At 43.2% G+C, this 18,506-nt stretch overlaps 1 protein-coding gene across 1 annotated transcript in view; it reads right to left on the reverse strand.

Annotated features, from left to right (window-relative positions):
• Nucleotides 1-18,506, reverse strand: part of LOC110492868 (cadherin-23) — a 582,104-nt gene that overhangs the window by 443,292 nt on the left and 120,306 nt on the right. Inside the window, exons 4-6 of the mRNA XM_036946709.2 lie at nucleotides 4,209-4,351; nucleotides 4,016-4,063; nucleotides 3,287-3,379 (exon numbers count right to left, since the gene is read on the reverse strand). Of these exons, the coding sequence (XP_036802604.1) occupies nucleotides 3,287-3,379; nucleotides 4,016-4,063; nucleotides 4,209-4,351 (284 nt within the window). The remainder of the gene's footprint in view (nucleotides 1-3,286; nucleotides 3,380-4,015; nucleotides 4,064-4,208; nucleotides 4,352-18,506) is intronic.

The raw sequence follows: 18,506 nt of genomic DNA on the forward strand, positions 1-18,506 counted from the left end.
GGATCGGGGTGGGTCTGGGGTGAGCAGCAGGACACAGAAAACACTGGGTGAGTCTCAGAAAAGTCATTAGTAGTGGCATTTGATGGTGGCGGCGTGTCAATGACACAGAGACTAGCTCGCAGTGGGAGAGGGTTTAGGGCCAGGAAGCATGGGAGTAAAGGCTGGGGAATGGATTGGGACTCCCTGGGGCGACTGGTGTTATTAAAAACTGTTCAACTAGTGAGTTATACATACAGACACAAACATGCACAAAAGCACACAATAAAGCATGCACACACAAACGGACAGACACAGACACACACAGACTACATTTCTAATGTACATTGTACTTTAAGGTGTTATGCTAAATTTAGAGCAAGAATCATAGGGCTGAAAGACAGTATTACCACCTTTCTTGGGCTCATACCAAATAGTAAACTAATAGGGATACAATTTACTCTAAAATGTGAAAAACAAAAAAACACAGTATGTAGCACTCCTGCACTATTACCACCATTACATTAAATGGGGAATTTGGCTGAAGCCCATCTGTTGTTTTAGTCGAACATTGTGTTTGGGTAATATTCTCTGAATGTGTCCCAAACGGCACCTTATGTCCTATATAGTACACTACTTTTGACCAGAGCCCTATGGGAGGATCTGATGGGCCATAATCAAAAGTAGTGTACTAAATAGGGAATAGGGTGCCATTTGAGATGCATTAGGTCTCATTTATATTTGAGTCATTTAGCAGACACTCTTATCCAGAGCAACGTACAGTTATCTCGGTCTCCACACACTGTGCCATGGCTGCTTGCTGTAAATCTGTCCAGCTCATTAGCGCTGACACAGGGAATGCTAGCTGCCCACCTGCTCCCCTTCACACTCTTTATAGCACCACAAATTAAACCCACAATTACGGTACACATGCCAGCGCACGTGCGCACACACTCCTCTTTTACAACTCCTCAATTACACACATTCCTCTCGTCTTTACTACTCTACAGCTACCCATCCACAGGTCACGTTGAGCTGTTTTCTGTATTCCTGTTTTCTCACTTTCCCACTCCCTCTTCCAGCTCTTTCCCATTCCTTCCATTGTTACTTTTTTCCTCAATGTCCTCTTCTGTCTCTGTATATGTATCTCTCTACATACCACATCTCTCTCTTTCTCACTCACATCTCTTTCCACTCCTTTCTGTTATTTTTCCTCTCCGTCAAACTGGTTCCGTCTCTGTCCATCCCCCTCCTTCTCTGCCTGTCTGTTTTTCTCTGCATTCAACTTCAGGAACTAGCTTATCGTCTCAGAGTTGCTGATGGAAGTCATAATCTGTGATTGGCCGGCTACTGTGGCACATACGGTGAGTGACAGGTTGATGGAGTGATGTCGCAGCGTATTTGCTTTGCCCAACGGAGGTCACCGGAAGTCACAGAGGTAATGAGGCCATAAAAATGCAGAGGACAGAAAGTTGTTGTAGGAAGAGGATGAGAGGGAGGGAGGGAGGGGATGGAGGAAACAAGATAGAACAGGGAACGAAGTCACAACACCCTCACTGCATCATCTCGTCCTCAGCTTCCCCATGGCTTAGTACTGAGTATTCGGTGAGCTACAGCTGGTGCCCGGAGTACATGTATCATACACAAACATGGCCTCAGATAATGTTCATGAATTGCCTGGCTGGGACAGTAGAAATGTGAAAAGAACAGTGGAAACACTCTTATGGATGCAATAGTGACACTTCAGTAAACAGGCATTTGCCATGGTTTATCATTAAATAAATCATGGCTTGGATTTTAGGCAATCAGCATCCAAGACCGGAACAGTCTATGAAAATGTTGTTATGCTGTACCTACAGCAAGGACAACCTGCCTTGCCTGCCCTAAAGGCCTCTATCTATTCAAAGGTATAATTGCAGCAATTTGTGGGCTCCCGAGTGACGCAGTGGTCTAAGGCACTGTATCTCAGCGCAAGCGGCGTCACTACAATCCCTGATTCATATCCAGGCTGTATCACATCTGGCTGTGATTGGGAGTCCCATAGGGAGGCACACAATTGGCCCAGCGTTGTCCGGGGTAGGCCATCATTGTAAATAATAATTTGTTCTTAACTGATTTGCCTAATTAAATAAAGGTTAAAATAAAAAATGTAAGCTTAGCAGCTCTTTGTAACTAGAACCCAGAGAACCTCAAATAATGCAGAGAAAACCCTGATAGAACCCTCAGACAATCCTGAGAGAACCCTGAAAAAACACAGAGAGAGACCTGAGACAACTCTTCACTCCACTCATAGGAGAAGGTAAAGGGGGCAGGCTAAACAGCCCCCTCTTTCTCTGAATTTATTTGCTTGACTTTATGGATTGAAGAGGGGAAAAATCCCAGTGGCTTTGAAGATTTGAAGAAGACTGGAGATAGGCTATGCACTCAATATAAACACAACACGATATATGTGTGTGCGTGGCTGAGATAGATTTCAGCCTCTGTTTGAAGTTCCAGACTTCAACATTCTACTCTACTCTGGCAATTACTTCATATCAACAATCAGATGGGGGAGAGGGCAAAAAGAAGGGAGGGGGGAGAGAGGGAGGGAGAGGGGGATTTTGAGAGAGCGAGAAGGGGAGTGAGCCTGCCCCCCTTCCTCTCCTCCTTCAGACCAGAGAGTGAGGGAAACTGTAAGAGGGAGATAGACTAACAGAGGGAGAGGGAGGGAGGGAGAGAATGAGAGGTGGGAGAGAGAGACTGAAATAGGAGGGAGAGACTTAGTGGAGGTAGTAGCCTGAGAGAGAGAAAGAAAAGCTGTAGTGGGAGTGATTGAGGACCACTGCAGAGGGAGAGTTGTGTTATATTTGTATGGCCATTTGGATTACTCTCTCCAAATATGAGAAAGAAGAGGACTCCCAAACCAGTGGTTGGTTATCATGCAGGTCTACAGCCATTTGCACTGCCAACTTGTTGTAAAGTTGCATGTCTGATAAGTCAACCAATTATAGAGAGACATTGACTCAAAGATTCTCACTGTCTGTGTATTATATCGAGCAAGAGAAACGATGCTTTTTCTCATAAATCAGTAGAAAACTGTCACACACACAACACAAGACTTCTTGTTTCAGTTTTACATTCCCCCCAGCAATGGTTAAGGTTAGGATTGTAAGAGGGAAACTGATCCTAGATCTATACCAAGGGGAGACTTCATCCCGCAGTGACTGCAGAGGACAATGATAGTGTTCCCCAGAAGGACAGTGGGACAAGTTAGGGAGGACAGTTATATACAGTAGCTATTACACATTCCATATACATGACTGTAGCCTACCTCTGCAATGTGTACTGTGTATGGCTGGCCATGGAAAGTAGGGGAGTTGTCATTCACATCTCCTATCTGAATATTCACTGTGTCTTTGACCACCTGCGAAAGCACAAGAGGTCCTAATGTTTAATACACAAACACACAGACCGAGAGAAACACAGACACACAATACACTTACTCTATGTACAGAATGAGGGTGGTGTCTTAACCCATAGGAATGTGTTGGTTGAAATTTCATTGTGTTTTAGTGCATCAGGCTGTGGTTAGAGTGTTGGACTAGTAACCGAGAGGTTGCAAGATCAAATCCCTGAGCTGACAAGGTAAAAATCTGTCGTTCTGCCCCTGAACAAGGCAGTTAACCCACTGTTCCTAGGCCGTCTTTGAAAATAAGAATTTGTTCTTAACTGACTTGCCTAATTAAATGAAGGTAATGTACAAAATCAGAACAGTACATGTTAGACAGGTGTCAGAGTGAGTAACATACACAATCAATCAACTCCCTGACACATACAAATATTACACACACTCTATGCATAGAATGAGTGTATGAATTTAGTGTCTTAACCATTACCCATAGGGTTGTGTAGGTTGAAATGTCAGTGTGTTTTAGCATTTGAACGTTGCGTGTGAGACAGGTGTCAGAGTGAATAATAGTTGGTCAGGTGGAGTTGTATCTACAGTGTGTGAGCTGCTTGACATCCAGGATGTGTAACAGTGTTGACTCTTGGCTCTTACCCCTTGGCTGTCACTCACAAAGAACTCCACCTGCATCTCCGACTTGGTCTGGAAGAGATGGAGAGAGATGTCAGCAAAACCCTTCATAAGGGAGGGAGGAAGTGTGGGGAGGGAATGGAGACAGGGTGTGTGCGTTTGTGTGGGTGTGCGCATGCACGTGTGGGTGGTTGTGTGTGTGCCTGTGTCTTCTAACCTCGCGGTCCAGGGGCTGTCGTAGCCACACTACTCCAGTGTCTCTCTCCACTGCAAAGTACCTCATGGCCTCCTCTCCCACTACCCCGAAAATGAGGGGCTCCTGGTCTGGGTCTTCCGCCTGCAGCTGGGTTACAGATGTGCCTGACATGCATAGGAGAAGACAGGGGTAATAGGTCAATCCCAGGAAACATTGGTTGTGTCCAAAATGGCACCCTATTCTCTATTCCGTGTATTGCTTTGGGTGAAATGGCACCCTATTCCACATTTGGCTCTCTAATCTCCATTTAGTGCACTACTTTTTTGGCCGGCTGCACTATAAATAGGGAATAGGGTTCCATTTCGGCTGCAACGTTAATATATCAAGAAACAAAAAAGGCAGCCAGCTGTATTACTCCTTGCTATGCCATAATTTGTGAAAATGGAGGATGGGGGCTAGAGGTTCTTTATGGTAGATTTAAATTGAGGTTCTGGTAGAGTGATAAGTCACCCACACAAAGAATATGGAGGGCCATTAAAGTGTTGCTGTGTAGTGTATTTACCAGCATGGCACACACACACACATTCACACACACGCACTAACACACATGCAAACACAGGCAGGCAAACACACACGTAGGCAAGCACACACAAGCACAGGCACACTAACATTTAGTATCCTCTCCATCGCCTCGCTCTCTCTCCATTAGACTACTGTAGAGTTGAAGCCAAACTAAATCAAGCCTGTCACTTCCAGGCCCCGGCTGATAACACAAAGACCAATTAGGCTCTCCCCCCCCTCTTTTTATTAATATAACCCATTTTCACCATGAAAGGGAGGCAAAAATGACTAATTAATATTACAATTTATGAACCCTTCTCATTGCATCTAATGAGATTTATGCAAATGATGCTGCTTTCAATATGAATTTGGTTGAAGACCGTGCAAATTAAGCACTTTCTCACACTCATCAATAATAACTGCGTAAGTCACCCTATCTCGCACACTCTCCCTCTTGCTCTCCTCCATTGAAAAGGAAATGTCCACTGCATGTGGAAATACATGGTTCAAATGGCACCCTATTCACTATATCGTGAACAACTTCAAAAGTAGTGCACTACATAGGGAACAGGGTGTCATTTGAGATACAGTTATGAGTGTAAGAAATTGTACGTTCATGCCAGGATTCTGTCTCTACAAGCCACAGTAATGTGGAAGATTAATTAGGGATAGCCTCCTTTAAAAAAAAATGACATACACACACACTACACTGCCTGTAGCAAGGATATGCATATTCTTGGTACCATTTGAAAGGAAACACTTTGAAGTGTGGAAATGTGGATTGAATGTAGGAAAATATAACACAATAGATCTGGTAGAACAAAATACAAAGAAAAAACAACTGTTTTTTTTTGCATTTTTTTTCTACCACCATCTTTGAAATCCAACAGAAATGTCCCAATGTCCCATGTCTAGCGATCACTATGGTTGTAATTCCGATGGTGCCCACAAGAGGGCAGCAGTGTATGTGCAAAGTTTCAGACTGATAACTTGAAGTATTAGCAAGCTACATGACATTTAGTGTGAAGTCACCCAGGTGTCCTTCACGACTTGCCCAAATGTACATTTACATTACATTTTTTTCTGCAAGAATATCGTCATATGTATACTTGGACTTTGATTTAGCTTTTCCAGTATTAGTAGCCATATTGTAAGTTCAACATTAGCAAAACACCCAGTTTTCATAACTCTCCATATTCTTGCCATTTTTGTCCAAAAGGAAAAGGCTTGCTGTCGCACAAGGTTAGCAGCAAATTTGTGAGACAGATACAGGGTTTCAGCATACTAACGTAAAGCCCAGCTCATTGGCAATCGAGCTAGCTTTGTTTGACCCCAATTGGTGCTTGTTTGACAAAGTTACAGTCAATCAAGTGAAGACCGCCTGTGTCATCGGCGCGCCATGAAGGCGCTCTCTGACCAAATTTGGTGTCCTATAGGATATACTACACTCCTAATGATATAGTGAAATCTGGTTACGTTCTAGGATCGCTGAGGAATAAATACTAATGTAATTTGACTGGTTGAAACAATGTTTAGGGATAGATTTTCATAGATTCCTTTTTCTGCAAATTGAATGAGTGGAAATACAAAATCGATCGTGCATGCTATATGGAACTTTTTAGGAAGTGAAAAATGATTTAATCTAACAAAACGACACTTGTCGTGTTTTGTTATGTCATGTTATCTCTGGGAACCTTGGGATGATGAATCAGAGCAAGATATCAGAATGTAAGTACACATTTCACCTTCAGAGGTGAATTTATCAAACCTGTCACGGTGAAAAAAGTGTTTTGTTGTTTTGAGCTCTCCTCAAACAATAGCATGCCATTTTTTCGCAGTAATAGCTACTGTAAATTGGACAGTGCAGTTATATTAACAACAATTTAAGCTTTCAGCCGATATATGACACTTACAGTTGAAGTCGGAAGTTTACATACACCTTAGCCAAATACATTTAAACTCAGTTTTTCACAATTCCTGACATTTAATCCAAGTAAAAATGCCATGTTTTAGGTCAGTTAGGATCACCACTTTATTTTAAGAATGCGAAATTTCAGAATAATAGAAGAGAGAATGATTTATTTCAGCTTTTATTTATTTCATCACATTCCCCGTGGGTCACAGGTTTGCATACACTCACTTATTATTTGGTAGCATTGCCTTTAAATTGTTTAACTTGGGTCAAATGTTTCCAGCTTTCCACAAGCTGTATGCATGTATGCATGGGGTCATTGTCCATTTGGAAAACCGATTTGTGCATTAACTTCCTGACTGATGTCTTGAGATGTTGCTTCAATATATCCACATAATTTTCCTTCCTCGGGATGCCATCTATTTTGTGAATTGCACCAGTCCCTCCTGCAGCAAAGCACCCCTACAACATGTTGCTGCCACCCCCTTGCTTCAGTGTTGGGATGGTGTTCTTCGGCTTGCAAGACCTCCGATGGTCCTTATGGCCAAACAGTTATATTTTTGTTTCATCAGACCAGAGGACATTTCTCCAAAAAGTATGATCTTTGTCCCCATGTGCAGTTGCAAACAGTAGTCTGGCTTTTTTATGGAGGTTTTGGAGCAGTGGCATCTTCCTTGCTGAACCTTTCAGGTTATGTCGATATAGGACTAGTTTTACTGTGGATATAGATACTTTTGTATCTGTTTCCTCCAGCATCTTCACAAGATCCTTTGCTGTCATTCTAGGACTGATTTTCACTTTTCGCACCAAAGTACATTCATTTCTAGGAGACAGAACGCGTTTCCTTCCTGTGTGGTATGACGGATGTATGGTCCCATGGTGTTTATACTTGCGTACTATTGTTTGTACAGATGAACGCCGTACCTTAAGGTGTTTGGAAATTGCTCCTAAGGATTAACCAAACTTCTGGTGGTCTACAATTTTATTTCTGAGGTCTTGGTTGATTTATTTTGATTTTCCCATGATGTCAAGATAAGAGGCAAAGAGTTTGAAGGTTGGCCTTCAAATACATCCAGAGATACACCTCCAATTGACTCGAATGATGTCAATTAGCCTATCAGAAGCTTCTAAAGCCATGACATCATTTTCTGGAATTTCCCAAGCTATTTAAAGGCACAGTCAACTTAGTGTAAGCAAAGTTCTGACCCACTGAAATTGTGATACAGTGAATTATAAGTGAAATAATCTGTCAGTAAACAATTGTTGGAAAAATGACTTGCGTCATGCACAAAGTAGATGTCCTAAATGGCTGCCAAAACTATAGTTTGTTAACAATAAATGTGTGGAGTGGTTGTGAACTTGTATGTAAACTTCTGACTTCAACTGTATATGACATTTGTTGTTTCTCTAAAATCTGCGATCATGACATACAGCGCAACATGATTGATTGTATTTTTTTTTTATTTCACCTTTATTTAACCAGGTGGGCAAGTTGAGAACAAGTTCTCATTTACAACTGCGACCTGGCCAAGATAAAGCATAGCAGTGTGAACAGACAACAACACAGAGTTACACATGGAGTAAACAATAAACAAGTCAATAACACAGTAGAAAAAAATTAGTCTATATACATTGTGTGCAAAAGGCATGAGGAGGTAGGCAAATAATCACAATTTAGCAGAATAACACTGGAGTGATAAATGATCAGATGGTCATGTACAGGTAGAGATACTGGTGTGCAAAAGAGCAGAAAAGTAAATAAATAAAAACAGTATGGGGATGAGGTAGGTAAATTGGGTGGGCTATTTACCGATGGACTATGTACAGCTGCAGCGATCGGTTAGCTGCTCAGATAGCAGATGATTAAAGTTGGTGAGGGAGATAAAAGTCTCCAACTTCAACATTTTTTGCAAATCATTCCAGTCACAAGCAGCAGAGAACTGGAAGGAAAGGCGGCCAAATGAGGTGTTGGCTTTAGGGATGATCAGTGAGATACATCTGCTGGAGCGGGTGCTACGGGTGGGTGTTGCCATCGTGACCAGTGAACTGAGATAAGGTGGAGCTTCACCTAGCATGGACTTGTAGATGACCTGGAGCCAATGGGTCTGGCGACAAATATGTAGCGAGGACCAGCCGGCAGTGGTGGGTGGTATAAGGTGCTTTAATAACAAAACAGATGGCACTATGATAAACTGCATCCAGTTTGCTGAGTAGAGTATTGGAAGCTATTTTGTAGATGACATCGACGAAGTCGAGGATCGGTAGGATAGTCAGTTTTACTAGGGTAAGTTTGGTGGCGTGAGTGAAAGAGACTTTGTTGCGGAATAGAAAGCCGACTCTAGATTTGATTTTAGATTGGAGATGTTTGATATGAGTCTGGAAGTAGAGATTACAGTCTAGCCAGACACCTAGGTACTTATAGATGTCCACATATTCTAGGTTGGAGCTGTTGGCCGAGGTTGGAGTAGCCAGGAGGAAGGCATGGCCAGCCGTTGAGAAATGCTTGTTGAAGTCCCGTTGGCGGAACGCCTATCCTGGCGGAACGCCTATCCCCAACTCCTACATAGGGAAAGAGAGTGTGATTGAGTGTAGAACATTAAGTGTAGAGGGCTTTTTGCTGCGAGTAGAAGTGACATTGTGTATGAGTGGGAGGTCTCATGTGTGCTCGTCTGGGCTAAAGGATGTATTCATTGATTTGAGTGTTATGTGCATGTATGACTGCACAGGGATGTACATATGTTTGTTGACATTCACTCGAGTGGTGTGTGTGTTTGTGTGTGTGTGTGTGTGTGTGTGTGTGTGTTTGCTGGTTCCATAATACTCAACTTGAAACTCAGTTCCATAACACGGTCATAATCTTTTCATAATATGGTCATAATACTGTCATTACCCATATTTGCTGCTGTTGTGACATACATAAGTGTCAAAACCCACATTTATTCAAATGTTTTCTCTGCCAAGAAGTTTCCTTTCAATTAAAAGTTTGTTTCTTAAGTCCTTTGTTGTTGCTGTAATGAATTATTTATCATATCTTTAAAAACGTGTAGAAAATACACTTTATGACACTGTCAAGAAGCATTATGACCATCATAATCATATAAGCTAGATAGGCCTATCATGTAAACTCAGCAAAAAAGAAACGTCCCTATTTCTTTCAAAGATTATTTTGATGAATTCAAATATCTTCACAGATCTTCATTGTAAAGGGTTTAAACACTGTTTTGCATGCTTGTTCAATAAACCATAAACAATTAATGAACATGCACCTGTAACGATCGTTACATAAATAAGTGGACCAATATCCCACAACACAGGAGGGAAAAGGAACACCCCAATTTGAGGCAACGAATGTCAGCTGCCTCCAATTGGGAACCATACTCACACACCAACATAGAACTATAATAACTAGAAACCCCCCGCTAGTCACGCTCTGACCTATTACACCATTGAGAACCCCAAGGGCTCTCTATGGTCAGGGCGTGACAGCACCTGTGGAACAGTCGTTAATTTAAGACACTTACAGCATACAGACGGTAGGCAATTAAGGTCACAGTTATGAAAACTTAGGACACTAAAGAGGCCTCTCTACCGACTCTGAAAAACACCACAAACGAAAGATGCCCAGGGTCCCTGCTCATCTGCGTCAACGTGTCTTAGGCATGCTGCAAAGAGGCATGAGGACTGCAGATGTGGCCAGGGCAATAAATTGCAATGTCCATACTGTGATGCCTAAGACAGCGCCACAGGGAGACAGGACAGAAAGCTGATCGTCCTCGCAGTGGCAGACCACGTGTAACAACACCTGCACAGGATCGGTACATCCAAACATCACACCTGCGGGACAGGTACAAGATGTACCAGGAACGCACAATCCCTCCATCAGTGCTCCGCAATAGGCTGAGAGAGGCTGGACTGAGGGCTTGTAGGCCTGTTGTAAGACAGGTCCGCACCAGACATCACCGGCAACAACGTCGCCTATTGGCACAAACCCACCGTCACTGGACCAGACAGGACTGGCAAAAGTGCTCTTCACTGACGAGTCATGGTTTTGTCTTACCAGGGGTGATGGTCGGATTTGCGTTTATCGTCGAAGGAATGAGTGTTACACCAAGGCCTGTACTCTGGAGCGGGATCGATGTGCAGGTGGAGGGTCCGTCATGGTCTGGGGCAGTGTGTCACAGCATCATCGGACTGAGCTTGTTGTCATTGCAGGCAATCTCAAAGCTGTGCGTTACAGATAAAGACATCCTCCTCCATCATGTAGTAACCTTCCTGCAGGCTCATCCTGACATGACCCTCCAGCATGACGATGCCACCAGCCATACTGCTCGTTCTGTGCATGATTTCCTGCAAGACAGGAATGCCAGTTCTGCCATGGCCAGCGAAGAGCCCGGATCTCAATCCCATTGAGCACGTCTGTTGGATCGGAGGGTGAGGACTATTTCCCCCGGAAATATCCAGGAACTTGCAGGTGCCTTGGTGGAAGAGTGGGTTAACATCTCACAGCAAGAACTGGCACATCTGGTGCAGTCCATGAGGAGGAGATGCACTGCAGTACATAACCTTTTGCGTGTAGGGGGCAGTATATTCATTTTTGGCTAAAAAAACGTACACATTTGAAACTGCCTATTTCTCAGCCCCAGAAACTAGAATATGCATATAATTGTCAGATTAGGATAGAAAACACTCTAAAGTTTCCAAAACTGTCAAAATATTGTCTGTGAGTATAACAGAACTGATATTGCAGGCGAAACCTGAAGAAAATCCAATCAGGTAGTGCCTCTTATTTTGAAACCTCTGTTCCTATGCATGCCTATCCTCCATTTAAAGGGATATCAACCAGATTCCTTTTTATATGGCTTCCTTAAGATGTCAGTCTTTAGACAGTTTCAGGCTTTTATTTTGAAAAATTAGTGAGAAAGATCACATTGCGTAAGTGGATAGGTGGGGGCTCTCAGAGTGAGTTTTGCGCAACAGAGTAAAGCGGCCATTTTTTCTCCCTGTCCTATTGAAAAACCTACACTCCCAATTGATATATTATCAAATATATATTTTAAAAACAGCCTGAGGATTGATTATAAAAAACGTTAGACATGTTTCTGTGGACATGATGGATATTATTTGGAATTTTCGTCTGCGTTGTTGTGACCGCTCTTTCCTGTGGATTTCTGAACATAACGCAACAAACAAACGGAGGTATTTTGGATATAAAAATAATCTTTATGGAACAAAAGGAACATTTGTTGTGTAACTGTGAGTCTCACTGTGAGTGTAACTGTGTGTCTTGTGAGTGAAAACATCTGAGGATCAAAGGTAAACAATTAATTTGATTGTTTTTCTGATTCTTGACCAAGCTACCTGATAATAAGTGTAATTAAGGTTTTGTCATGCGATTGATAAACTTACACAAACGCTTGGATTGCTTTCGCTGTAAAGCGTCATTTCAAAATCTGAGATGACAGGTGGATTAACAAAAGGCTAAGCTGTGTTTTGCAATATTGTACTTGTGATTTCAGGAATATGAATATTTTTAGTAATATTATTTGACTGGGGCGCTATGCTATTCAGCGGATGCTGATGAAAATTATCCAGCTTAAGGGATGGATAGCGTCAAGAAGTTAATGCAGCTGGTGGCCACACCAGATACTGACTGTTACTTTTCATTTTGACCCCCCCCCCCCCCCCCCTTTGTTCTGGGACACATTATTCAATTTATGTTAGTCACATGTTGTGGAACTTGTTCAGTTTATGTCTCAGTGGTTGAATCTTATGTTCATACAAATATGTACACATGTTAAGTTTGCTGAAAATAAAAGCAGTTGACAGTGAGCGGACGTTTCTTTTTTTTATGGGGTTTACATGCCCTTAAGTCAGTGATCAATCAAAAAGAGGGTGTCTTGTCCTGTTCCTGAAATCTGCAGCTGCATTCATCCCAGTCATCAGAAACAGAGCATTGGGGTGGGTGCATGTCTCACATCAATGTGTGTGCAATTACAATGACAATTTAATATGGTACATTTCAGAAAATGTAAATAACATAAACATACTGTTGACAAGTAGGCTATGGTGTAATGGAATGGTTTGCTTATGTGATAGGTTTTGTGGGTTTTGACACTCTTATGTAGGTGTCATAACCAGCCATAAAATAACTACCGTGGTAGGTTTTGACACTCTTTTGTAGGTTTCATAACCAGCCATAAAATAACACAATATTTCACAACAGGTTTAAATATATGTGTCATGACAATGCTATGACCATATTATGACATGGTTATGACGCTGGGTGTCATGACGCTGGTTGTGTGTATGTCTATGTGTGTGCACGCACACTTTTTGCATGCATGTGCGTGTGTTTGCACATTCTTGTGTGTGACAGTATTACCATTATGAATTATACAGTGCATGTTAACAGTTCGCCTTCTCCCTCTCTCCTCCACTTCCCAGTCCTGCTACTCTGACAAGAGCGATGGGCTGGTGGAATCATCCATTTCTCTCTTTCCCTTTTTTTATCTTTCTGCCCTCTGCAACTTTCTGACACTGTATGGAGAGGCCAAACCAGGGCAGAAACAGAGGGTTAGAGAATACATGATTGGGCCATAGAGAGAGAATCTGTAATACAAATCCCTAATTCACACTATAGCGCAAACACAAGACAAACTGAGCTGGCTCTGATATTTTATTTTCTCATTGTCCTTTCCTGCACAGTTCTAGCAACTACACTCTCAGGAGACTGGAAGAACCTTTTGGGGTTCAACACATTTACATTATGCATATATTTTCTTTGTAAATGCTTTATAGATTGATGCTTATATGCTAATACTGGGCTGCCTATGTAAAGGAAGGGCTTCGATTTTTTACCTTTTTAATAATATATTGTGCGATAGCACCGTATCAGAAGATTGGAGGCGTGGCTTTCAGGAAGTTATTTTTTGCCACCGCTGAGAGAAAATTTAATTCCTGTTCATCATATTAAGTTTGTACAATACAAATAAAAAATGTCCTTGAATAATTGTATATACAATGCTTTTGTAAAGTATTGACTTCTTCTACATTTTGTTAGGTTACAACCTTATTCTAAAATGTAAATGCTATCCCTCAATCCTGACTAGTCTCACCGTCCCTGACACTGAAAAACATCCCCACAGAATGATACTGCCACAACCATGCTTCACTCTAGTGATGGTGCCAAGTTTCCTCCCGACTTCAAGCTTAGCAAGGCCAAAGAGCTCAATCTTGGTTTCATCAGACCAGAGAATCTTGTTTCTCATTTTCTGAGAGTCTTTAGGATCCTTTTGGCAAACTCCAAGCGGGCTGTCATGTTCCTTTTACTGAGGAGTGACTTCCATCTGGCCACTCTACCATAAAGGCCTGATGGAGTGATGGTTATCCTGGACTGTTCTCCCATCTCCACAGAGGAACTCCAGAGCTCTGTTAGAGTGACCATCGGTTCTTGGTTACCTCCCTGATCACGGCCATTCTCTCCCGATTTCTCAGTTTGGCCCGGCGGCCAAAGGTAGGAAGAATTTTGGTGGTTCCAAACTTCTTCCATTTAAGAACGATGGAAGACACTGTGTTCTGGGGGACCTTCAATGCTGCAGATATTTCTTGATACCCTTCCCCAGATCTTTGCCTCCACACAATTCTGTCTTGGATTTCTATGGTCAATTCTTTCGACCTCATTGCTTGGTTTTTGCACTGTCAACTGTGGGACCTTATATAGACAGGTGTGTGACTTTCAAATCATGTCCAATCAATTAAATTTACCCCAAGTGGACTCCAGTCAAGTTATATAGAAACTCAAGGATGATCCATGGAAACAGGATGCACCTGAGCTCAATTTCAATTCTCATAGCAAAGGGCCTGAAAGGGCCTGAATATGTAAATAAGGTAGTTTTGCTTTTAATTATTAATACATTTGCAAAAATTTCTACAAACCCGTTTTCGCACTGGGGCATTGTGTGTAGATTGCTGAGGATTTTAATACATTTTAGTATAAGGCTGTGACGTAACAAAATGTGTAAAAGTCAACGGGTGTGAATACTTTCAGAAGACACTGTATAATATTAACATCCAAGATGGCGTAGCAGTCAGACGTCTTTGTCCTCGTCGTGTCCCGAGTTTATATATTTTTTATATTTTTCCTAAACCTCAGCTTCAATATACTCTCCTGCAACCCGCCTCACCCAATGTGGTATGGATTTACTATTTGTCTTTACTTTCGAATCAGATTCCCCAACAGAAGCTACCCAGCTACGAGCTAGTAGTCAGCTAACCACTGCTAGCGGTCATCAGTGAACCTCTAGCTCGGAAATCTCTCGCCAGTTTGCACACCGCAATTCAAACCAGAGCATACTGGACTTATTTTCTCTCCATACCCCCGGATTCCTACCGCAAGCTCTGAACCTTTTAACCTGGATCACCGCAGCTAGGCAACTGCAATCCGAGTTGCTACTCCTGGCTAACGTCTCTGTCCCGAAGCAAGCACCAATTAGCTTGAAGCTAGCCCATGCTAGGCTCATCTCCCGGCTAGCTGAAGAGGTCAATCAGCCACTCATTGGGCTACAATACCTATTTTGCCAATTGGCCTGGAACCCTTTCACTACACAAAGTCCTGCTAATCCATTGCGACTGGACTACCGACGTAATCTGCCTGAAAGTTATTTTTGCAACAGGTCCCCCTGTCGTGACGTCAACTGAATGCCCATCTGCTAGCCTGCTAACCGCGGCCCACTAGCTGTCTAGAGCATATCGGACTGTTAGCTGAATAGGTCCATCGGCAATTTTCTTGAGTCACTATACCTATTTTGCCAATTGGACTGGGCACCTTTACTACACGGAACCCTACTAATTGATCACGACGAGGCTCCGCATGAGAACAGACTTCTTCCGTCACGACGTACCTCTAAGGCCCTTCTGCTAGCTTGCTACTCCCAGCCTGCTAGCTGTCTGAATCGCCGTGTTTCCAGCCAGCTTAACTACTAACTGGAACCCTATGGTCACTCGGCAATGCATGCCTCTCCCTAATGTCAAATTTCCTTGTCCATTGCTGTTCTGTTTAGTGATTATTGTCTAATTTCACTGTAGAGCATCTAGCCCTGCTCAATATGCCTTAGCTAACCCTTCAGTTCCACCTCCCACATATCACCTCCACTGTATTCTCATCCTACCATACCTTTGTCTGTATATTATGCCTTGAATCTATTCTATCGTGCCCAGAAACCTGATCCTTTTACACTCTGTTCCGAACGTAATAGACGACCAGTTCTTAAAGCCTTTAGCCATACCCTTATCCTACTCTTTCTTTGTTCCTCTGGTGATGTAGAGGTTAATCCAGGCCCAGCAGTGCCTAGCTCCACTCCCATTCCACAGGGGATCTCATTTGTTGACTTCTGTAACCGTAAAAGCCATGCATGTTAACATCAGAAGCCTCTACCCCAAGTTTGTTTTATTCACTGCCTCAGCACACTCTGCCAACCCGGATGTCCTAGCCATGTCTGAATCCTGGCTTAGGAAGACCATCAAAACTCTTACATTTCCATCCCTATCTATAACATTTTCCAACAAGAGAACTGCCAAAGGGGTCGGAAAGGAAATCTACTGCAGAAAGAGCCTGCAGATTTCTGTCATACTATCAAGGTCTGTGCCCAAACAATTTGAGCTTCTACTTCTAAAAATCCACCTTTCCAGATACAAGTCTCTCAACGTTGCCGCTTGCTTATAGACCACCCTCTGCCCCAGGTGTGCCCTGGACACCATATGTGAATTGATTGCCCCCCATCTATCTTCAGAGCTAGTGCTGATAGCTGACCAAAACTGGGACATGCTTAACACCCCATCCATCCTACAAGCTTGATGCCCTCAATCTCACACAAATTATTAATGAACCTACCGGGTACAACCCCAAATCCGTAAACATGGGCTCCCTCACAGATATCATCCTAACCAACTTGCCCTCCAAAAACACCTCTGCTGTCTTCAACCAAGATCTCAGCGATCACTGCCTCATTGCCTGCATCCGTAATGGGTCTGCGGTCAAACGACCACCCCTCAACACTGTCAAACGCTCCCTAAAACACTTCAGCGAGCAGGCCTTTCAAATTGACCTGGCCCGGGTATCCTAGAAGGATATTGAACTCATCCCGTCAGTAGAGGATGCCTGGTTATTCTTTAAAAGTGCCTTCCTCACCATCTTAAATAAGCATGCCCCATTCAAAAAAATGTAGAACCAGTAACAGATAAAGCCCTTGGCTCACTCCAGACCTGACTGCCCTTGACCAGCACAAAAACATCATGTGGCGTACTGCATTAGCATCAAATAGCCCCCGCAATATGCAACTTTTCAGGGAAGTTAGGAACCAATATACACAAGCAGTTTGAAAAAGTTAGCCTTAGCTTTCCTAACAGAAATGTGCATTCTGTAGCACAAACTCAAAAGTTCTGGGACACTAAAGTCCATGGAGAATAAGAGCACTTCCTCCCAACTGCCCACTGCACTGAGGCTAGGAAACACTGTCACCACTGATAAATACACGATAATTGAGAATTGTTGCAACCCCTCTTTCGATCCCCAAAAATTGGAAAGCTGCAGCGGTCATCCCCCTTGTCAGAGGTGGAGACACTCTAGACCCAAACTGCTACAGACCTATATCTATCCTACCCTGCCTTTCTAAGGTCTTAGAAAAACAAGTTAACAAACAAATCCCCGACCATTTCGAATCCCACCGTACCTTCTCCGCTATGCAATCTGGCTTCCGAGCTGGTCATGGGTACACATCAGCTAAGCTCAAGGTCCTAAACAATATCATAACTGCCATCGATTAGAGACAATATTGTGCAGCCGTTTTCATCGACCTGGCCAGGGATTTCGACTCTGTCAATTACCACATTCTTATCGGCAGACTCAACAGCCTTGGTTTCTCAAATGTCTGCCTCGCCTGGTTCACCAACTACTTCTCTGATAGAGATCAGTGTGTCAAATTGGAGGGCCTGTTGTCCGGACTTCTGGCAGTCTCTATGGTGGTGCCACAGGGTTCAATTCTAGGCCCGACTCTTCTCTCTATACATCAATGATGTCGCTCTTGCTGCTGGTGATTCTCTGATCCACCTCTATAAAGACGACACCATTCTCTATACTTCTGGCACTTCTTTGGACACTGTGCTAACTAACCTCCAGATGAACTTCAGTGTCATACAACTCTCCTTCCGGGGCCTCCAACTGCTGTTAAATGCAAGTAAAACTAAATGCATGCTCTTCAACCGATCGCTGCCCACATCTGCCCGCCCGCATCTGCCCGCCCGCCCGTCCAGCATCACTACTCTGGACGGTTCTGACCTAGAACATGTGGACAACTACAAATACCTAGGTGTCTGGTTAGACTGTAAACTCTCCTTCCAGACCCACATTAAGCATCTCCGATCCAAAATTAAATAGGGAATCGGCTTCCTATTTCGCAACAAAGCAACCTTCACTCATGTTGCCAAACGTACCCTCGTAAAACTGACTATCCTACCGATCCTCGACATCGGCGATGTCATTTACAAAATAGCCTCCAACACTCTACTCAACAAATTGGATGCAGTCTATCACAGTGCCATCCATTTCGTCACCAAAGCCCCATATACTACCCACCACTGCGACCTGCAAACACTCTTTGGCTTGCCCTCGCTTCATACTCGTCGCCACACCCACTGGCTCCAGGTCATCTACAAGTCTTTGCTAGGTAAAGCCCCACCTTATCTCAGTTCACTGGTCACCATAGCAGCACCCACCCGCAGCACGCACTCCAGCAGGTATATTTCACAGGTCACCCCCAAAGCTAATTGCTCCTCTGGCTGCCTTTCCTTTC

The sequence above is a fragment of the Oncorhynchus mykiss genome, chromosome 16, assembly GCF_057628025.1.
Source record: "Oncorhynchus mykiss isolate SJ-2025 chromosome 16, ASM5762802v1, whole genome shotgun sequence".
NCBI lineage: Eukaryota > Metazoa > Chordata > Actinopteri > Salmoniformes > Salmonidae > Oncorhynchus > Oncorhynchus mykiss.